The 19,857-nt window shown below is 41.3% G+C and overlaps 1 protein-coding gene across 14 annotated transcripts in view; it reads left to right on the top strand.

Annotated features, from left to right (window-relative positions):
* The window catches only part of KCNIP4 (potassium voltage-gated channel interacting protein 4), a 472,256-nt gene extending 454,821 nt beyond the window's left edge, over positions 1 to 17,435 (top strand). For all 14 annotated transcript variants that reach the window (XM_030011722.2, XM_030011680.2, XM_030011689.2 and 11 more), the window contains 4 exons: positions 9,510 to 9,617; positions 10,704 to 10,808; positions 11,132 to 11,194; positions 17,278 to 17,435. In XM_030011722.2, the coding sequence (XP_029867582.1) occupies positions 9,510 to 9,617; positions 10,704 to 10,808; positions 11,132 to 11,194; positions 17,278 to 17,325 (324 nt within the window). In that variant the 3' untranslated portion in view covers positions 17,326 to 17,435. The remainder of the gene's footprint in view (positions 1 to 9,509; positions 9,618 to 10,703; positions 10,809 to 11,131; positions 11,195 to 17,277) is intronic.
* The last annotated feature ends 2,422 nt before the right edge of the window (positions 17,436 to 19,857 follow it).

Raw genomic sequence — 19,857 nt, 5'->3', positions numbered from 1 at the left:
ACTTCTGTGCTTCTAACTTCGCTGGCACAGACTGAAGAGAAACCTGACCTAGAGTTGTGTCTCAGCCCAGATCTCCTCTGGAGTGTTAGGCTCCTTTGTGACCCTAAGTCAGATGCACCTCTCCTCATTAGGTGCTCAGCTGAGCAGGACCGTCCCTCTCAGTGGCCAGTGGGGATGTAAGTGTCCAAGCAGTACTGTGAATCTTCAAAAACAAATAGGCTCTAAAAGTAGAATTCCTCTCTCCCCGGAAATCAGGTGTCTAAACCAGGACTAAAAACACATCTGGGTACTCTAATACTATCATGGGGACTTGGGTTCATGCTCCTTGCTAAATGGTGTGCCTGATTCATGTGTTGTCACTGAGTTGTTGGTACCAAGCATACAGACAGATGCTCCCTGAGCTTAGCTGCTACCCTCAGTGCTGTTGCTTTACTATGGCATTCTGCACTGGATTATTAGCTTAACAGCTAGCATAGCTATCCTGCTTCTGACACACACATTGCCTTCCACCATACAGAGCATTTTTCTCTTTGAGGATCTAGCCCAAAATACCCTGTGGTTTTAGCCTATGTCCATTGAATCACATTTTATATTTCTGTAGGATTTTATTGCTGTATTCTTCAGTTGCATGAAACTAAGTATGTAGAAAAGATACCCCATCCTAACTGGTCCTTCTTCAGCTCATCACAACTTCCTCTTAAAAGTCCTTTCTATTGTTCCTGAGATGGACTCCTGCACAACACTCAGACAAAGGCAATGCACCTGAACTGAACTATGTATGATTCCCAAACATGTGGATGCAATATGGAAGGACATAATCCACTCTTGCAAAGTTTAGAGCATACACCTGAAAGGTTTTTGAGTTGTCTCAGCTTTTATAAGGACATTCAGTCCCATGCAAAACAGCATAAAGTCAATTTTTCTTATGCATGGCTTTTAAAACCCATGGTAGAAGGGCAGCTTTGCAAATGGGGATACAAATGATGCCAGGAAGCCAGCTAAGATACAGGTGGTGCATCACAGAAAGGAAGAAAGAGAAATAATCAGGAAAAGAAAAATACATATGGTTTAGATAGAATAAATGCAAAACTGTTGCTGGTGCCAAATTAAAAATAAATTCAGAGTTCTGAAATATAATGCTCCAAGAAAATAAGGTTATTGGAGACCTTTGCAAGGGACTTCAGGAAAAGCTGCATCAAGAATGTAAAACAGTGTCGAAAAGATTTGAAGACGTGGTAGTGAATTAAAAAGGTTAATTACTAATGCTGTAATGTGATCAAATCTGTTCTGAATTTCTTGAACATTTTAATACTTAATAGTACATTGTTAAAGAGCTGTTTGGAGATTTAACCCTGTGACCCCTCAATTAGTCACTGAGATGTAGACAAGACAAGTTGAGCAAAACTCTTTCAAGATTCATGGATCCATTTACACCAAAGGGCACATATACCAATAAGACATAAACTTAGGACAGACTAAGAAAACGCAGAGCATACCACTTCAATAGTTAAAAAGACTGAAGCTGTCAAAAGAGCTGTCTGTGCCTACTAGACCATCTGAGGCCATGATATCTGTGTATGCTTCACTGTATCGGGCATCCTTATTTGACTGTGTGGTGGGTTGACCCTGGCTGGGTGCCAGGTGCCCACCAAAGCCGCTCTATCACTCCCCCTTCTTAGCTGGACAGGGGGGAGAAAATATAACAAAAGGCTCGTGGGTCAAGATAAGGACAGTTTAATAAAATGAAAGCAAAGGTCGCGCGCGAAAGCAAAGAAAAACAAATGATATTATTCTCTACTTCCCGTCAGCAGGCAATGTCTGGCCACTTCCTGGGAAGCAGGGCTTCAGTACGCGTGGTGGTTGCTCGGGAAGACAAAAAATGCCTTCCCTTCCGCCTCCCTTTACTTAGCTTTTATATCTGAGCTGATGTCATATGGTATGGAATATCTGTTTGGTTAGTTTAGGTCAGCTGTCCTGGTTATGTCCCCTCCCGAGATCTTGCCCCGCCCCAGCCTGCCATTGAGGGAGGGGGCAAAAATGTTGGGGAGACAGCCTTGATGCTGTGCCAGTGCTGCTCAGCAGTAGCCAAAACACTGGTGTGTTATCAACACCTCTCTAGCTACTAATGGAGAGCACAGTTCTATGAGGGCTGCTATGGGGACTATTAACTCCATCTCAGCCAGACCCAATACAATCTCCACCCCTTATTCCATACCATTTGCGTCATGCTCAGGTCCCACATAATTTAATACAGATGTCTTCTAACCATGCCATTGTATTTAATTCTCATTACTGAAATCCCTTCTTACCAACACTTACAACTGTAACTACATACTTAAACCACTTTTATACCCAACATACAGATTTATACATTCTTATTAATTACTATCCCCTGTCCTTTAAGAGATAGATCTTCCACTCCTCCAGATGTTCACACACAGGTTATGACTTGGGCCCCATCCATCAAGATGAGTGGTCAGGGCAGGAGAAGCAGTATGTTCGATCGTTGGGCACCAACACCGGCTTGGTTTGGGTCACCGATGCACTTGTCTGGTTCCTTGCGAAGTTCACTCCTTTGCAGTTCAGGTCATTCCTGCTACATTACTTCCTATAACATACAACTCACATCACAGATTATTTTTCCCTCAAGGTTAAATGTCCTTGAGGCACACATTGGGTCTCCCCATCCTTCCGCATTACCCACCAAGTACACCCAGGTCCATGAGCAAAGACAATCCCACGAATGGGTTTGCCTTTTCCCATGGGAGGAGAAATCCACACTGCCTTCCCCAGCCACTTCCCCATGTGCACTACAGGGACGTTATCTCCTCCCACAGTATGTAGGGGTTTTGTTTGGGCAGGACCAGGATGGTTAGCAGATCCTCTGGTGTTAACTAGCCAAGTGGCTTCTGCTAAATTTGTATCCCAATGCTTCCATGTCCCATTGCCTAGCGCTCTCAACATAGTCTTCAACAGTCCATTATATCTCTCAATTTTTCCAGATGCTTGCGGGTGATAGGGTATGTGGTACACCCACTCAATGCCATGTTTCTTTGCCCAGGAGCTTATGAGGTTATTTCGGAAATGAGTCCCATTGTCTGATTCAATTCTTTCTGGGGTACCATGTCGCCATAAAATTTGCCTTTCGAGGTCTAAGATGGTGTTTCGGGCAGTGGCATGGTTTACAGGGTACGTTTCTAGCCAACCAGTAGTTGCTTCCACCATCGTGAGTATGTAGCGCTTGCCTTGGCGTGTTCGTGGCAGTGGTCCAATGTAGTCAATTTGCCAGGCCTCGCCATATCGAAAACCCAGCCAGCGCCCTCTGTTCCAGGGAGACTTTACTCTGGTGGCTCGTTTGATTGCAGCACATGTTTCACATTCATGAGTGACCTGTGTGATGGCTTCCATGGTCAGGTCCACCCCTCGATCACGAGCCCACCTATATGTTGCATCTCTCCCTAGATGTCCCGATGTCTCATGGGCCCATCGAGCTACAAATAGCTCACCCTTACGCTCCCAGTCCAGGTCCACCTGAGCTACTTCTATTTTGGCAGCCTTGTCTACCTGTTCATTATTTCGATGTTCTTCAGTGGCACGGCTTTTGGGCATGTGAGCATCTACATGACGTACCTTTAAAGTCATGTGTTCTACACGGGCAGCAATGTCCTGCCACAATGCTGCTGCCCAGATGGGTTTACCCCTGCATTGCCAATTGGTCTTCTTCCATTGCTGTAGCCACCCCCATAGGGCATTAGCCACCATCCAAGAGTCGGTATAGAGGTAGAGTACTGGCCACTTTTCTCGTTCAGCAATGTCTAGGGCTAGTTGGATGGCTTTCACTTCTGCAAACTGACTTGACTCGCCTTCTCCTTCAGTGGCCTCAACGACTTGTCGTGTGGGACTCCACACAGCAGCTTTCCACTTTCGATGGTTCCCTACCACACGACAGGATCCATCAGTAAACAAAGCATAACGCCTTTCGTTTTCTGATAACTCATTATATGGTGGTGCCTCTTGGGCACGAGGTACCTCCTCAGGCATTGCTCCAAAATCTCTGCCTTCTGGCCAGTCCATGATCTCTTCCAGAATTCCTGGGCGGTTAGATTTTCCCAGTCGAGCCCGTTGCGTAATCAATGCTATCCACTTACTCCATGTAGCGCTGGTTGCATGATGTGCAGAGGGGATGTTTCCTTTGAACATCCAGTGTAGCACAGGCAATCGTGGTGCCAAGAGGAGATATGCTTCTGTACCAACAACTTCGGAAGCGGCTCGAACCCCCTCGTATGCTGCTAGTATTTCTTTTTCAGTCGGGGTGTAGTGGGCTTCTGATCCTCGGTACCCCCGGCTCCAAAACCCTAATGGTCGACCTCGGGTTTCTCCTGGAGTTTTCTGCCAGAGGCTCCAGTTGAGACCATGCTCCCCAGCTGCAGTGTAGAGTACATTTTGTACATCTGGTCCTGTCCGGACAGGCCCAAGAGCTACTGCACGAGCTATTTCCTGTCTGATATGCTCAAAGGCTTGTTGTTGTTCAGGGCCCCATTCAAAATAGTTCTTTTTCCGCGTTACTTGATAGAGAGGGCTCACAAGCTGACTATAACCTGGAATATGCATTCTCCAGAACCCCACAAGGCCTAGGAAAGCTTGTGTTTCCTTCTTGTTAGCTGGTGGAGACATAGTTGCTATCTTGTTGACCACATCCATAGGGACATGACGGCGTCCATCCTGCCATTTTATTCCCAAGAACTGAATCTCCTGTGCAGGTCCCTTGACCTTGCTTTTCTTTATGGCGAAACCAGCTTTCAGAAGAATCTGAATTATTCTTTTTCCCTTCTCAAACACTTCTTCTGCCTCGTTGCCCCACACGATGATGTCATCTATGTATTGTAAATGTTCAGGGGCATCGCCTTGTTCCAGTGCCGTTTGGATTAGTCCGTGACAAATGGTAGGGCTGTGCTTCCACCCCTGGGGCAGTCGATTCCAGGTGTATTGGACACCTCTCCACGTGAAAGCAAACTGTGGCCTGCACTCTGCTGCCAAAGGAATGGAGAAAAATGCATTGGCAATATCAATTGTAGCATACCACGTGGCTGCCTTTGATGCCAGTTCATATTGGAGCTCTAACATGTCTGGTACAGCAGCACTCAGTGGCGGTGTCACTTCATTCAGGCCGCGATAATCTACTGTTAACCTCCACCCTCCATCAGACTTTTGCACTGGCCATATAGGACTATTAAAAGGTGAATGAGTCTTGCTGATGACTCCTTGGCTCTCTAGTTGATGAATCAGCTCATGGATGGGAGCCAGGGAGTCTCGGTTTGTCCGATATTGCCGGCGGTGCACCGTCCTGGTAGCGATTGGCACCTGCTGTTCTTCAACTCGCAGCAATCCCACAATGAAGGGATCTTCCGAGAGGCCAGGCAGGGTAGATAGCTGTTTGATCTTCTCTGTGTTTACAGTGGCTACACCAAAAGCCCATCGGTACCCCTTTGGGTCCTTGAAGTACCCTCTCTTGAGGTAGTCTATGCCAAGGATACAAGGGGCCTCTGGGCCGGTCACAATGGGGTGCTTTTCCCACTTGTCCCCTGTCAAGCTCACTTCAGCCTCCAATACAGTCAATTCTTGGCATCCCCCTGTCACTCCAGAGATCCAGATGGGTTCTGTGCCCCTGTACCCTGATGGCACCAGCGTACACTGTGCACCAGTGTCTACCAAAGCCTTATACTTCTGTGGGTCTGATGTGCCAGGCCATCGAATCCACACAGTCCAGTATATCCGGTCATCCCTTTCCTCCTCCTGGCCGAAGGCAGGGACCCTCTATTGCTGTTCCTCATCAGAGTATTCACTGTCTGACCCTTGCGGTGCCAGACCAGAAGTCCCCTCACCAGAATCAAGGGAGGTGGTTTCAGTTCTTTTATGCCTGGAGGATCGCTGATTGCTTTCTTGGGCCTCTACAGCAACAACACTGACAGCCTTCTTCTTGGGTGACCCCTTCTTAACAGCTGTCTTCCCTCTCAGTTCACGTACGCGGGCTTCCAACTTAAAGGTGGGTTCACCATCCCACTTCCTCATGTCCTCCCCTTGGTCACGCAGGAAGAACCAGAGCATACCACGTGGCATACGCCCTGGGCTCCCTTTCCCTCTGACCGGAGCAGGAGAGGACTGATTTCTTGGAGCATCCCTAACAGCCAAGGCACTGTCCTGTAGGGATGAGGAGACACAGAGATTTTCTTCAAAGTTTTGGAGCCAAGATGACACTTTCTCCACAGTTGGTGTTTCCATATCTGGGCAATACATTGCTGCCAAGCTGTTAGAATACGATGCTGGGGCACCTTGAATCACCTTTCTCCACATGGCCCGTGTGCACAGGACATCCTCTGGATCTTTTGAGACTTCCTCATCATCTAGATCACTGTAGATGACTTCCACCACTGCTAACTCTCTCAGGTACTGGATGCCTTCATCTGCAGTAGTCCACTTTTCTGAGGAATTCACAAGATCTTCCTTGAATGGATATCTTGCCCTCACACTTGAGAGGAGCCGGCTCCAGAGACTGCAAATTGCTCCTTCTTTTCCAATTCCTCTTTCAATTCCCTGGTTTCTAGCGAGGGATCCCAGCTGTTGGGCTTCCTTGCCTTCCAGTAGCTGACTGTCGGCCCCATTATCCCAGCATCGGAGCAGCCAAGCAGGGATCCGCTCACCTGGCTGGCGGCTGTAGTCTTTCCGCAAGTACCGAAGTTCTGAGGATGTCAGGGACCGGGTAGTTTACGCTTCCTGTTTAAGTTCCTTCACTCCTTCCTCCAATTTCTTTATTGAAGGACCAGGTTCTAAATTAAGGCTTTCCTCTTCTTTTTCTTCCCTTACTAATCGATGGTATGGACCTGTTGATCTCCTTATCCATTGTTTCCTTTTCACTACTGGGGCAATTACTGTGGTGGTTGTTGTTGTTTGGGTCCCTATCTCAAGCATGGTGTCCTCAGATGCAGTCTGGGTCCCTGCCTCAACCATGGTCCTCTGAGAGTGTTGAACTATGGCTCGGTAGGCATAGGCCAAGCCCCAGTACAGTGCGAGAAGCTGCTGGTTTTCATTGGGATAGGCAAGGCACCCTTCTATCAGGTGGCGCGCCAGTTTGCCAGGGTTACTTGCCTGTTCAGGTGTAAAGTCCCAGATTATGGGAGGTGATAACCGTCCTAGGAATCTGCCCAAATCCTTCCATATACCCTGCCACCCAGGGACCGGTCGCTTGAGGGCACATTTCAGTATTGCCTCACCCGAAACTTGTCTTCTCTTATACCAGGATGAGACCAGATTCCACAATACCCATAATACACCACCAGTATTAATTATTAGTATTGAACAACTCACATAAGGGTGAACAAGGACCTCAGGAGCCTGCATAATAAAACCATTCACATCAATGCCTGGTAGGGAGAGGGAGATGTGTTCCCTCATCTCCTCCACAAGATAGCTTCCACAATACAGCAAAGCCATCAGTGCCAGGACAAAGCACATAGATATTATTTGTATTAGCATGTTCCCAAGTTCCTTCATTCTCCCCACAAGATAGCTCCCGCAGCACAAAAAAACCATCAGTGCCAAGGCAAAGCACACAGCCATTATTTGCATTACCATGTTCCCAAACTCAGCAAGATAGAGATAAGCAAGCAGCCAACAAGCTCCGTGACCTGCACAGGAGCTTGCCACTTAATAACTAGCTAAGGCACGCTTAATGCAAAACTGCCGTTGTCTTGCCCCACGTTGGGCGCCAAAAAGGACTGTGGTGGGTTGACCCTGGCTGGGTGCCAGGTGCCCACCAAAGCCGCTCTATCACTCCCCCTTCTTAGCTGGACAGGGGGGAGAAAATATAACAAAAGGCTCATGGGTCAAGATAAGGACAGTTTAATAAAATGAAAGCAAAGGTCGCGCGCGAAAGCAAAGAAAAACAAATGATATTATTCTCTACTTCCCATCAGCAGGCGATGTCTGGCCACTTCCTGGGAAGCAGGGCTTCAGTACGCGTGGTGGTTGCTCGGGAAGACAAAAAATGCCTTCCCTTCCGCCTCCCTTTACTTAGCTTTTATATCTGGGCTGACGTCATATGGTATGGAATATCTGTTTGGTTAGTTTAGGTCAGCTGTCCTGGTTATGTCCCCTCCCAAGATCTTGCCCTGCCCCAGCCTGCCATTGAGGGAGGGGGGCAAAAATGTTGGGGAGACAGCCTTGATGCTGTGCCAGCGCTGCTCAGCAGTAGCCAAAACACTGGTGTGTTATCAACACCTCTCTAGCTACTAATGCAGAGCACAGTTCTATGAGGGCTGCTATGGGGACTATTAACTCCATCTCAGCCAGACCCAATACAGACTGTGTGGTACATCAGACCTTTGTGATTTATGTCTAACCGCAGTGCAGTCTTTTCCACTGTTCCTGTTCTAAGGAAATGCATAAACTTTGCTGGTGCTGATAAGAAATTTTTCAGCTTTTATTGTCTCTGCTTTAATGGTACTCTAAGACGTCCTGTATGTCTTTGCCAATGACATAGAAATGCACATTTAAATATAAGCTCTTGACATATTCTGCTCAACCTATTATGGAGACAATTTCACAGATTTATGGGTTTACAAGCATATCAAATAGAAAAAAGTAGAGGAGACGGTTAGGAAAAAAAGCCATTGTTTAAACAAAGTTATCATGCTAAGAAATACAGAAGACAGGTGATGACACATCCCAGTTGATATCTTCTTCAATCTGGAAGATGATCACTAAATGTAAATGGGGATTCTGCTGTCAAAAGAGTATTAATTATGAAACAAAATTCTATAACCAAATACTACATATAAATAATCTCAAAAGTCTTCTGATTTATTTCTGTGGAATAGCTCTACAGCAATAGAACATTGGTGGGTCACAAAAGCATTAAGATGGTACATGGACATACAATATTATTCCCTATCATATTTCCAATAAGGGGTTTAAGTATTGAGGTGTACTGGAGCATACACAAAGTTTCAAATGTTGACTGCAGCAGATTGTTCTAAGAGGTCTGGGAACCATATATTCCACTTCCAACAAGGTATAGATTTAACAAGAATTTAATGTTCCTTAGTAGATAGTTCTTCCAAAATTGGTCTCCTGTGCTTAGATTAATCTAACTCCCACTTAAGCTTTTTTTTTGGACCATTAAACCATGGGGATTGTTTTTCTGTGGTATTAAGCTCAACAGGAACTGCTTATGTGAGGCATTTCAGAGGATAAATCCACTAACAGAAAATTATGGCTTATTTTATAGAAAATTACTTAATTTACTTATTAATTATAAGTCTGGCAACAGTGCCTAGATTGTTACTTATTTTTTAAAAAAAAGCAATCCTTAACACTTACTGTGAAGCAAAAAAAATAGAAACAACACATCTTTCCGGACTTCTGTGCTTCTGACAAATGCATTATTCTGGATTTCTGAGTGTTTGTGGAAAACTGCTCAATTCCAAAATGACCAAGACCTTTTGTCTATTTAGGATTTTGTTATGGGTCTCTCAATTTTACTCCGAGGGACAGTACAGGAGAAACTGAACTGGGCTTTCAATTTGTATGATATAAATAAGGATGGATATATAACTAAAGAGGTAAGGTTTACTTTTTACACTAATCACTGAAACTAAAAGTTGTATAAGTGAGTCCTGCTTTCAAAGAAGAATGGCTTCATTGTCAAATTAGACATATTAACAAATAAACATATATTATGAAACTAGATATGCTAAAAATAATTTTCTCATTTTAAAGGCATATATAAAAGTTAGAAAGATAAAATCTTCACAGAAATTGTAAAAGGTCAGAATTCTTCAGGTACAGAAATGTTTGGCTTCAACTTATGCCTATGTATTTGCACATACAGCCACTAAAATAAAAAGTAGTTTGGTAGGATATCTGGACAAAAAAGAGTTAAGTACATGGGCCAAAATTGTTACTTATTTTAGGAATCTACTTCTAAAAATTTTTACTTGAAACAGAATTTATATAAAAAGATTCCTACATCTTTTATTCTGCAAGGATTCAAACACATACTTAAATTACAGTTTTTTTCAAAACCGGGTCTTTATGTAAAAATATATATATATATATTACACTTATAATTTTATGCCTTTAGAAAAAACATTTCATGATTATTATAAAAGAGTGATCTACAGAATAATTTCTCAGCATACTGGCAGATGACTTGTTTTTATAATTCTTAGTTTTCACAAGTCACTCTATTAACAAAATTAAAAGCTTTTGATATAAAAGGACTCTGCCTATCTGCAGTTGTGTGCATGGGTGTTTCTATTTTCTCTATGGAAAACTTAGTTGTAAGAAGCTGATGTGCTTTGACTATTCACTTGCTGTTACACAACTTCTTTTCCTGTTTAGTTTTATTCACAAGACCTCAGGAGATTCTTCCCACAATCCATGAACTTGCACATATTCTAAATTATTTAAAATAAAACCATACATCTGCATCTATTTAAAAAGTTTATCTGTGAAAGCTGAACTAACATGCTAGAATTTCTAGGACCATAGTAGTTCTTTCTTGAAGCTGTTCAGTCATAAAATAACAGCCACGATCTCAGAATTTTATTCTAAAATGTAAATCCTAAAAATAATTTCTGTGTTCTGCGTTCAAGCAGTGTCTACAACACACCTTACATTACACAGACATATTTTTTCCTCCTCAGGAAATGCTTGATATCATGAAAGCAATATATGATATGATGGGAAAATGCACCTATCCTGTTCTCAAGGAGGATGCGCCTAGACAACATGTGGAAACATTTTTCCAGGTGGGTCTGGTAACATAGGAGCCAAAAAGACTGCTCTGTTAGCAGGTATGGAAAGATTTTCATTGCTGTAACAGTTTTGCATATCCTACCAATTTTGTAATCCTTTTTCTTTTCTGTGGTTCCATCCCAAGTTTCTCAGATCTACTCATTACACCGTGCTTTTTCAACAATAAGCTCCTTAAGCGTATTCACTTCCTACACCTTTACAGCATTTTGGCCTGGTTGTTCCTAGGCTGACATATAATTGAAATGAATAATAAAAAGGACTTGTTTTACACTGGATTTCAGGAGGATAAACATATATTCTTATTCTTTCTGAACAGAAAATGGACAAAAACAAAGATGGAGTAGTTACCATTGATGAATTCATCGAGAGCTGCCAGAAAGTAAGTACCCAGTGATAAATACGGAACCTGAATCTGTTGGCCAATGCTATCATAGTGCTACACAGGCTTCTGGAGTGATAGTGATGGTAATCCGAATACCAGAGACAGTATTTTCCCAAGGTAGAGTATGCATGTACACCATTACACAAAAACACTAAACAATGTAAATAATTTTGTGACCTGAATCCGTAGAAGAGATGTTATATACAAGCTGTCATCGCTTATTAGACAACTGTGACCACATCCCTTCTCTCTTCAACAGTGTTTTGTTTGTACTTGATAGCAAAAAGTTTCCTCACATTCAGCTACGTACTTATTTCTATTTTCTGCCCATGCTAGGGAACACATTCCTGTTACGATTGGCATATAGTCACAGCAATAATAATAATATTGCTTGAAAATATATCACCTATCAGAGTGTTTCTCGAACAACGAATCATGACCTGCTGGAGGCCTTAAAAAGGGAGAGTGCAAGGAGCTTGCAAAGTGTTGGATGGCAGGAGTTAACAGCAGGCAAGTTTTCTCAAGGCAAGGGAATGAGAACTGATTGTGATAATCAGTTGCAAGTGTTTACACTACCCAGGTGGCTGTTAATTTCCTTCAACTGCTGAAAGCAGCTTGTTGCCTCTAGAGCCAGGAATGAGAATAAACTTCTGCAACAGGAATTACAGCCCATTTTCACTCCTCTGCCCTTCAGCAACTGGCTTGCTTTTGGACCAGGAGACGATATGAGGAAAGATAAGTTGCATTTTCAGAAATTTAAGGAACTACTGTTAATTTGTCACTTGAGAGATGCAAGAAAAAGAAACATGATAGAGTACAAAATAATGATGACAAGACTTTGGTGTGGTAAGAGGTTGTTATGTACTGTAAAGTGTCACATTAGACCTAGTGCTAAGATAGGCTTGATTACATTATGCATACTGATGTGGCAAATAAACCCAATGCTATTTGTTACAGTGAGAAACATAAGGAGTCATAGTGGTGTTCTACTGATACCTTGTCCAGGCTGTCTCTGATTCAGATGAAGCTGACACAGACCTGCAACATAGCCTGTGTGTATTGTTTATCTCCTATACCAAGAAGAGAGCAGTAGACAAGAGACAGGAGAGAACAAGACTAGCAAGATAAATGCAGTTAGTGAGTGATAGATTTTTAACCATTTGGAACAGGGAAAGCTGAACAGGAAATAGCAAAGATGCTCTAGAATTGGTCTATTTTTATATGCCTCTGTAGTTTTTCCTTGGGGTTGCTTTCATGAGTACAGTTACCTTGTAAGTGATTCTCTCTTTGATTTTAATCTGCTGATTTTGGGGGATGAAAGGCAGACAACAGCTCTTCTAACTGCCTGTTCTGTATATCCTTAGCAATGGGTACTGGGTAGTGTCTTATCTGTCAGCAGCGCTCTATGGCTTTGACCGTGGTTCTAGCTTATCAGTCTTGTTCAGTGCAAATGAAAGGCATTTGCTCTGCTAAAGCTGAGTGATCATCAGAAACAGACATGAGATTAATTTCCCAGCTGAGGTCTGCAGAGTTCTGGAAGTTAAATGACAGATTAATCTGGATATGACAGCAATTATAGTGATGGGCTGAGTGATTCATTTATGAAGAAAATTAGTGCCTTCAGTAAGGAATTGCCTGCTCTCCTTTTCCAATGTGATTCACAGTTTCTCACATCTGTTGTTAGGAGATTTCTTATTTACCTCTTCTGAATATTCAGAATACATGTGAGAGATGCTCTCTAAACTGCTATATGACAGACACACTGTTCTCATCATGCCACTTACCTTCACTTGCTTTTAACTTCAAAGGTGGCAATGTTTTTTGATACAGAAGGTATCTCGCTGCCTAAATTTTTGTCTCTCTACCTACCAAGACCTGTTCTATTCCTCTAAGCTGCAAAGTGTGTAATGCATGTTTATATCAAGAGTTGGTTTCCCAAATGAGATTTGGGTTAAGGATCCAATCCAAGTCCTTCAAGAAATTGATTCAGGGGTTAACGTGGCTTCAGCCTGTTCAGGATTACATTTTTCACAAAGGACAGTAGTGGCTGCTTCCTTTAGGAAGCTCTAGGAAAATCTTTTTTTTGATATCATAATAGGTACAAGACTGATCTAAAAAGGTAACATTCAGGCTCCTCTTTCCTCAGCATGCAGCAAGTCACACCACTCCAGGAGCGAGGTGTGTCATCTTTCATGAGCATTTAACAATGCCAAAAGCAAAATTAAATGATCTTGTGATCCCTCTTGTAGTAAATCTGCCTGTGTTTTAGACCTGCCATGCAATATTTTTATGTTTTCCATATGTTCTGGTGTTATGGAAAAACGGTGGTTATCGTCATTGCCTTTCATTCAGTATCTCTTTTCCAAGCTGTAAAGTACTCATTTATTCAATTTTTCCTCCTAGGGAAACCAGTCCAGACCTTTAATCACACTTGGCCCTCTCTCTAGACCACTGCTAGTTCTACTATTACCTTTTGCTTACCAAAACCAGGACGTTCAGGACAGGGGCACAGCACACCTGCTGCTCCCTAGGCTTTGACAGCTATGGTGGCTTCCTCCTTTGGCACGAAGACTGATGTTAAGAGCACATCTGCTCAAAACCTTCCCTGCCAGTTTACCTAACGCATGACTGTACCTCAGACTTTGGAATGGGAATGCCCATTGATGAATATGGCAGCCAGAGCTGCATCTCGTGCATGTGAAAATATGCTAAAGGCATACAGAGGATGTGCTTGCCAGTTCTAGCTCAAGCAGTGGGACTAGAGTCAGAACAGTGCCAGGAGACAAGCACAACAAGAAACCCTCAACCAAACTCTAAAGCTCGGATCCCATCCAGTCTGAATCTTAAAATGGACTGGAAGCCTGTTCTGCCAGGGAAAGGCTGCAGGAGCCTTTTATTTGAATAGGATCTCGGGCAAGAGTTGCCAGCCTCTGAGAACTGTCATTCCTCTGTTTTGAGTTGGAAGCCAAATTAGTGGGTCTTAGAAACACCTTTCACTGGTGTTTTGTAAGTAAGGAAAGCGTGGCATGCTTACTTTAAGAGTAAGAAGGAACACAGCAGAGCATACTTGAATATAGAGACTCCACTTCAGGTTCCTGGGATGGGTTCCTGAGATTTTTTTGTAGCATCAAGAACCTCTGCTGTGTTTTTAAACACTCATTATATACACGTGGGCCTTTTTAAAAATCGCCTCTCTGTGATGATTACTGGTTTGGCACACCTATCAATGCAGTAGCACTGTACAGCCTGAGGTAGACAGCAAGTTCAAGACTCTTAATTCATGGTCCCAATGCAAAGAATGGCCTGTCCGTTCACAAAGTGTTAAGCAGTTATGCAGGGAACTACAGAGCATCCAGGCTTTGAGTGTGATCTTCTCTGGTCACTGGGTACAAGGACCTATCTTTGCCCACGTTTAAGTGAGGACAGCAAAGGTGTTTCCCCTCATCCTCCCTCTGTCTGGGAGAGGGAATGTGTATGACCTGATTTCCCTGCCCTCCCTACCCCACATACCCATGTGCTGAAATGCCAGTCTGTCATCCAGACTCAGGATTCTCCCTGCTCCCACATGACTATCCTGCCCTAGGTATGCCGGACTGAGTCCCAGAAAGCGACTGCTGTCTGTCCTGCTTCGTAGAAGTTACCAAATAGCAGAGATAGGTCTTGGGAAACAGTAGTGTGGCTAACTCGAGGGCTAGGTGCTAACCAGTTCCTCACCTGCCTCCTTGCACTGCTTGGTGCTGGTGGAAAATGGTCTGACTTGGGCATTGCTTCCTATCTACAGCAGCACCATGAAGAGGTGCTACCACCAACAGAGGCAAAGGACTAAGGCATGCATGGTGCATAGGTGAATGTCAGGGTGAAGGCCCTAAAGGTCCTTCTCATAATGATAAAAAGGCTTCTGGGATGGATAGATATTTTCTGGAGGAGTAACCCAGACCATACACAGTGCTGATGGTCTGGGCTAGCCTGAAAACAACAAAGGAGCCATCTCAAACTTCAGTAAGAAAAAGGTCAAAGTGGGCTTGAAGTTAGGTCAGATCTGGCAAAGGTTGTTCATCCGTGTTTTGTGCTTCATATAGACTGTGCTTCATATAGCACTAACACCTCCTACTGTCTTGAGTAAGGAATCATTAACCAAATCTATCTCGAAAAATTGTTTAGAAAAATGTACTGAAAAAAAGAGGCAAATGAGAAAGACACCCTTGCCAAAGAATTCTAAGGCAAGCAGCTGCTTTTTTCTTTCTTTTTTTTGAAGATGGAAGAAAAAAAAAAAAGCTACTAAAAGTCACCATGTTCCAAATATTATGACAAGCCTATATTTTCTGTGAAGACTCTTCCCATTTGACTGACTAAAGGAGAGGCATTGGAAGTCTTCTGTATAGAAACAGCAAACTTCAGAAATATGCAGCTGATTTCAGAAAACTACTAGTTTCATTAGTGATGATATATTTATTATAAAATTCATAGCAAGTGTCAAAACACTTTCTAAATTAAGAGCATGTTGTTTGCTTTGCACATTTGCTGAGCTTAGTTGCCAATGTATATACAAAAACATTTGTAAATAATTAAATGACAAATGATTCCAGTTAAACCAAACTTTAACCTTACATTAATCTGTGATCTTCAATAGTATATTGATGTTTCAAAACAATGCAGTGGTAAAAAGCTAGTTTATTTTAATTTCCAGTAATTTAATATAGTAAATTTCCTAAACAAACTTTTAAACATTAATCTAAACATTTTTTTGAAATTAAATATCACTGCTTTCATAAGTTAGTTTATCAGCATAAAATAGTGCGCAGATCACTTTTTACAGCAACATCACTTGAGATGACATACGGAATCAGAGATGAAAAACCCCACTGTGTGTGTTTTGTAACATAAATTAAGAAAGTTACTCAGACTTGTCATTTTCTACAAAGCAAATCACCCAGTAGTCTGAACAGTGAGTAATTTAACTGGAAATTGATACTGAACATGTGTTATTGGAACATTAATGTACAGAAGGCCTACATACCCATCAGTAGTGGAGAATACTGAGATAACCTGTCTAAGAAGTGGTGTTTTTATGCACCTCTTTCATGAAACTTCCTAAAATATTCTCTCAAATGCAGTCATTTTATTCACTAGAATTAAAGATGGCTAGATTATCCCTCAAGAAAGTACTAAAGGATGTGCATTCAGATTAAAAAAGAGGATCATTACAGTGGAGACCAGCAAATGCTCAATGAGCATGTAATATACTCTTATATTGTATATATATTGTATTGTGCAAGCAACTTTTGATCCAGAAGTGCCACCAAATATAGGCCACTACAAGTAAACTCTTTCTTCAATACACTGAAAGGTAAATTTTACAAAAAAAATTATTTTTTCCTGACTGCTGGGCTGAGAGTTGTTTACTGATAAAAACTGGAATACAGAGTGATGCATCAGTAAACATTAGGCAGAACTTGGAAGTTGAAGGCTTTGTTACCTACCTAATGCAAAGGAATTAGAAAGCAGAAGTAGCACTGGAAAGCAGTCAACATTTTTCAGTGTGAACACACAGAAAATCTGAGCGGAAGAGTCAGAGTGTTGCAGTGATATTTGCAGAACTGACAGACTCTTCGGTTCATGCAAAGATGCACACTTAAATCTGTTTTGAGTCACCCCTAGTTATGCCAAAGGATGCCCTAGAATTGCAAAAAAGCTCCTGTGTATGATACACAGGACTAGCAATTTCACGTACGGATTCACACTTCAGATACAATAACTATTCCTTGAGTATTTATTGTCTATATGTATTTTGTTGTACTGGATATAAACTTATAACCTCCAAAATATTGCAGATTTAATTTTCTTAACATGCTACTGTATTCTTGACAGAATAGTTTTGATTTAATTAATATATACAAAAACCTATTTCAGCATAGATCCATTAACAGCCTTTTTCTGCTAACAATTTCTCCAAACAAGCTGAAAAACAATGTTGTCATTAACTAAAATACAGTTAGTTCTACCCAGTTTCACTATAGATATTGGCCAGCTACATTTGTAATGGTGTATGATTTTTGGTTTTTTTGTTGTGTTTTTTACAGGATGAGAATATAATGCGATCCATGCAGCTCTTTGAAAATGTGATTTAATGAAGACATTAGATCTACAACTAATGGACAAATATGAGCTATTCTGCAACTTTATCTAAAAGATGGATTTCCCACTTTATCATAAATAAAATTACTCAGCTTTACACTGAGACATGTATTATGCAAATAATTTTTTATTATAAACTTTTCCCAACAAAAAAAACTTTCTAAATTACATAATTTAGCACTTCAAGAGTGGCTACTTAGTTAACAAGATTGTTCTGAAAAGTCAGGTTTTTACTCCAAACCCAAAGTAAGACCTGACATTATGCAGCTTTATTATCATTCCAACCCCTAGATAAAATAGATACTATCACAAGGAGATTAAATACTCTTAGTTTTGCTACTCATTTGTACTGGATTAAGCTCCAGGTGTTCAAGTGTATTTCTTAAATCTTAGCTTCTAATTTATACAGAGGCATTACCATGTATTTTCTTTTCACATTTGTACAGTGTAGTCCTCATTTTTTGAGTAACACTTTGAGTTAAAGTGCTATAATCAATGTGCAAAGCACATCTTGCTGCAATTGCCTTCCACCTTTGACTTGCTTTTCTCTTCAAAAAAATCCCCAAACCTAAGAAAATAGATAACTTGAGAGGAAGAACTGTTGTAGAACAAAAAAAGAATTGCTTATAGGTAGATTTACTCCCTAACAAATATGAGTAAGCTTCTATCAATCACACTTATCTAGTAAATCTGCATTTAATGTATCATGACATTAATATCAGGAGTCCTACATACTGTATTTCTAATTCTTCTTGGATGTGTCTGCAAAGTTCTGTACTTAAAATTAAGGATCTTCTGACTTTCAATTTTTCATGAAGATACCTTAACTGGATCCTAACGCTGTTTTCATGAGTGTCTTTCTGCCTTTAATAAAGAAAAAGGCATGAACTTGTTTTGAAACTTCCATCCCACTTCAGTGATCACAATTAATATCACTACGTAGTAACATCTACTAATAGTGACTGCTAGACAGGTTAACATCTTTCAGCTTTTTGTAATATCTTTAATTATGAGACAGAATCAGGAAAAAATTAGAAACTTCAGCTATATAATATCATCTATATATGAGATATGCATTACTTTTTTTTAGGATCATTTCTTCATTAAGATTGGAGCTACATCAATTCTGAACCTAGAAAGATTTTTCTAAAAAAGTATGTACCTACAATATAATACTGCCCCCCCTGCCCCCCCATCCATGTAATTTTTAAGGTATATTGTCCACAGAGTTTATGCCAATACTTCAAACTAGGTGAAATGCTTTCAGAGATAGGCCAATCTTCATTGTGACATTGCTGCAGAAATTGAGAAAGGGGATTAATGAAGTAGAAAGTATGTTGCAAGCATTCTTTTGCGAAAATAAATCAGGTATCTATTCTGGTGTAGAGATGGGATGTTAGAAGCATGTTGAAGGCTGCTCTGCTATCACCAGTGTAGGATAAGAGTAGTACAATACATGTACACCTGAAATCTGCTGTAGCGTGTTTGTGTAAACTAAATGTGCACATTTTGTAAAAAAAAAAAAAAAAAAAATAAAGTAAACATGAAGAAAAACAAGGAGCATGATCAATTTTTTTTGTTAAACAAATACTTGTATTTCTTCAAGTTAAACATTTTTGCCAACAAAATTGTGTTTTTTTTAAAAAGCTTAAATACATAGATCTTGACTTAGCACAGTTCTGATCTCAGCAGAGATCTTAGCACAGTCCTGAAGTAAATTTAATTTAGCTAAGCAGTGGTAATTTTCAAACAATTCTAATATTGCTTTCACATAGATTTTTTTAATACCCTATGCAACCGCATCTTCTGATGACAAAAAAACCCACCCCTTCCAACAACTTTAAATTCCAGAATTGAATTTTCCTCTGGGGAAAATGTTCTATGGCAAATTTTGTTACTTCAGTCAGCTCTCCCTCAGAGTAACACAAATACCCATAACAACATGAACCCAGAACAGTATTTATTACAAGACCTGTTAGGGATTATTTTGCAGTGACGTTCAAATATGTTCATGGAGAAATGCTGTACCCTACAAGCTGGCTTCTGCAATCTTTTTATTGTCATTAACTCATATTTTTTTCATAGCTTCCGTGTTCAGATGTTTATTAACTTGCCTGGAGCTGAATTCACAAGCTAGTCCCAAGCATATCTGTGGCATTACAGAACTCAATGCAAAGGGAGCATGGTGTAAATACTCCAAAGTTGCCTCTTCCACCTAGCTCACATTCAGTAGGACCAAAGCTAACTGGAACTAATTAGTTGAGCAAAACCTTGGCTGTGGCTCTGTGGAGCAACCTGATGTCTCTGCACTGTATTCTGCAGAGCCTCTCCAGCTTCTCAAAACAATGTGCTGAGAATGGACTGAGCAAGTTCAGTTTTGCACCACATGCCACCTGTTTAGTGCATTCAGCTTCAAACATTTAAAAGCTGACTGTCAAGAAGTCTAGATGAGTTCTCATAGTTCTACGTCTAACCCACTAAGTCCTGATGAACCCAAACTGCACCCATCTGTGCCTGTGGCACAA

Source organism: Aquila chrysaetos, chromosome 1 (genome assembly GCF_900496995.4).
Source record: "Aquila chrysaetos chrysaetos chromosome 1, bAquChr1.4, whole genome shotgun sequence".
Classification (NCBI taxonomy): Eukaryota; Metazoa; Chordata; class Aves; order Accipitriformes; family Accipitridae; genus Aquila; species Aquila chrysaetos.
Note: the sequence above shows the minus strand (reverse complement) of the source record. Positions and strands in the feature narration are given on the sequence as shown.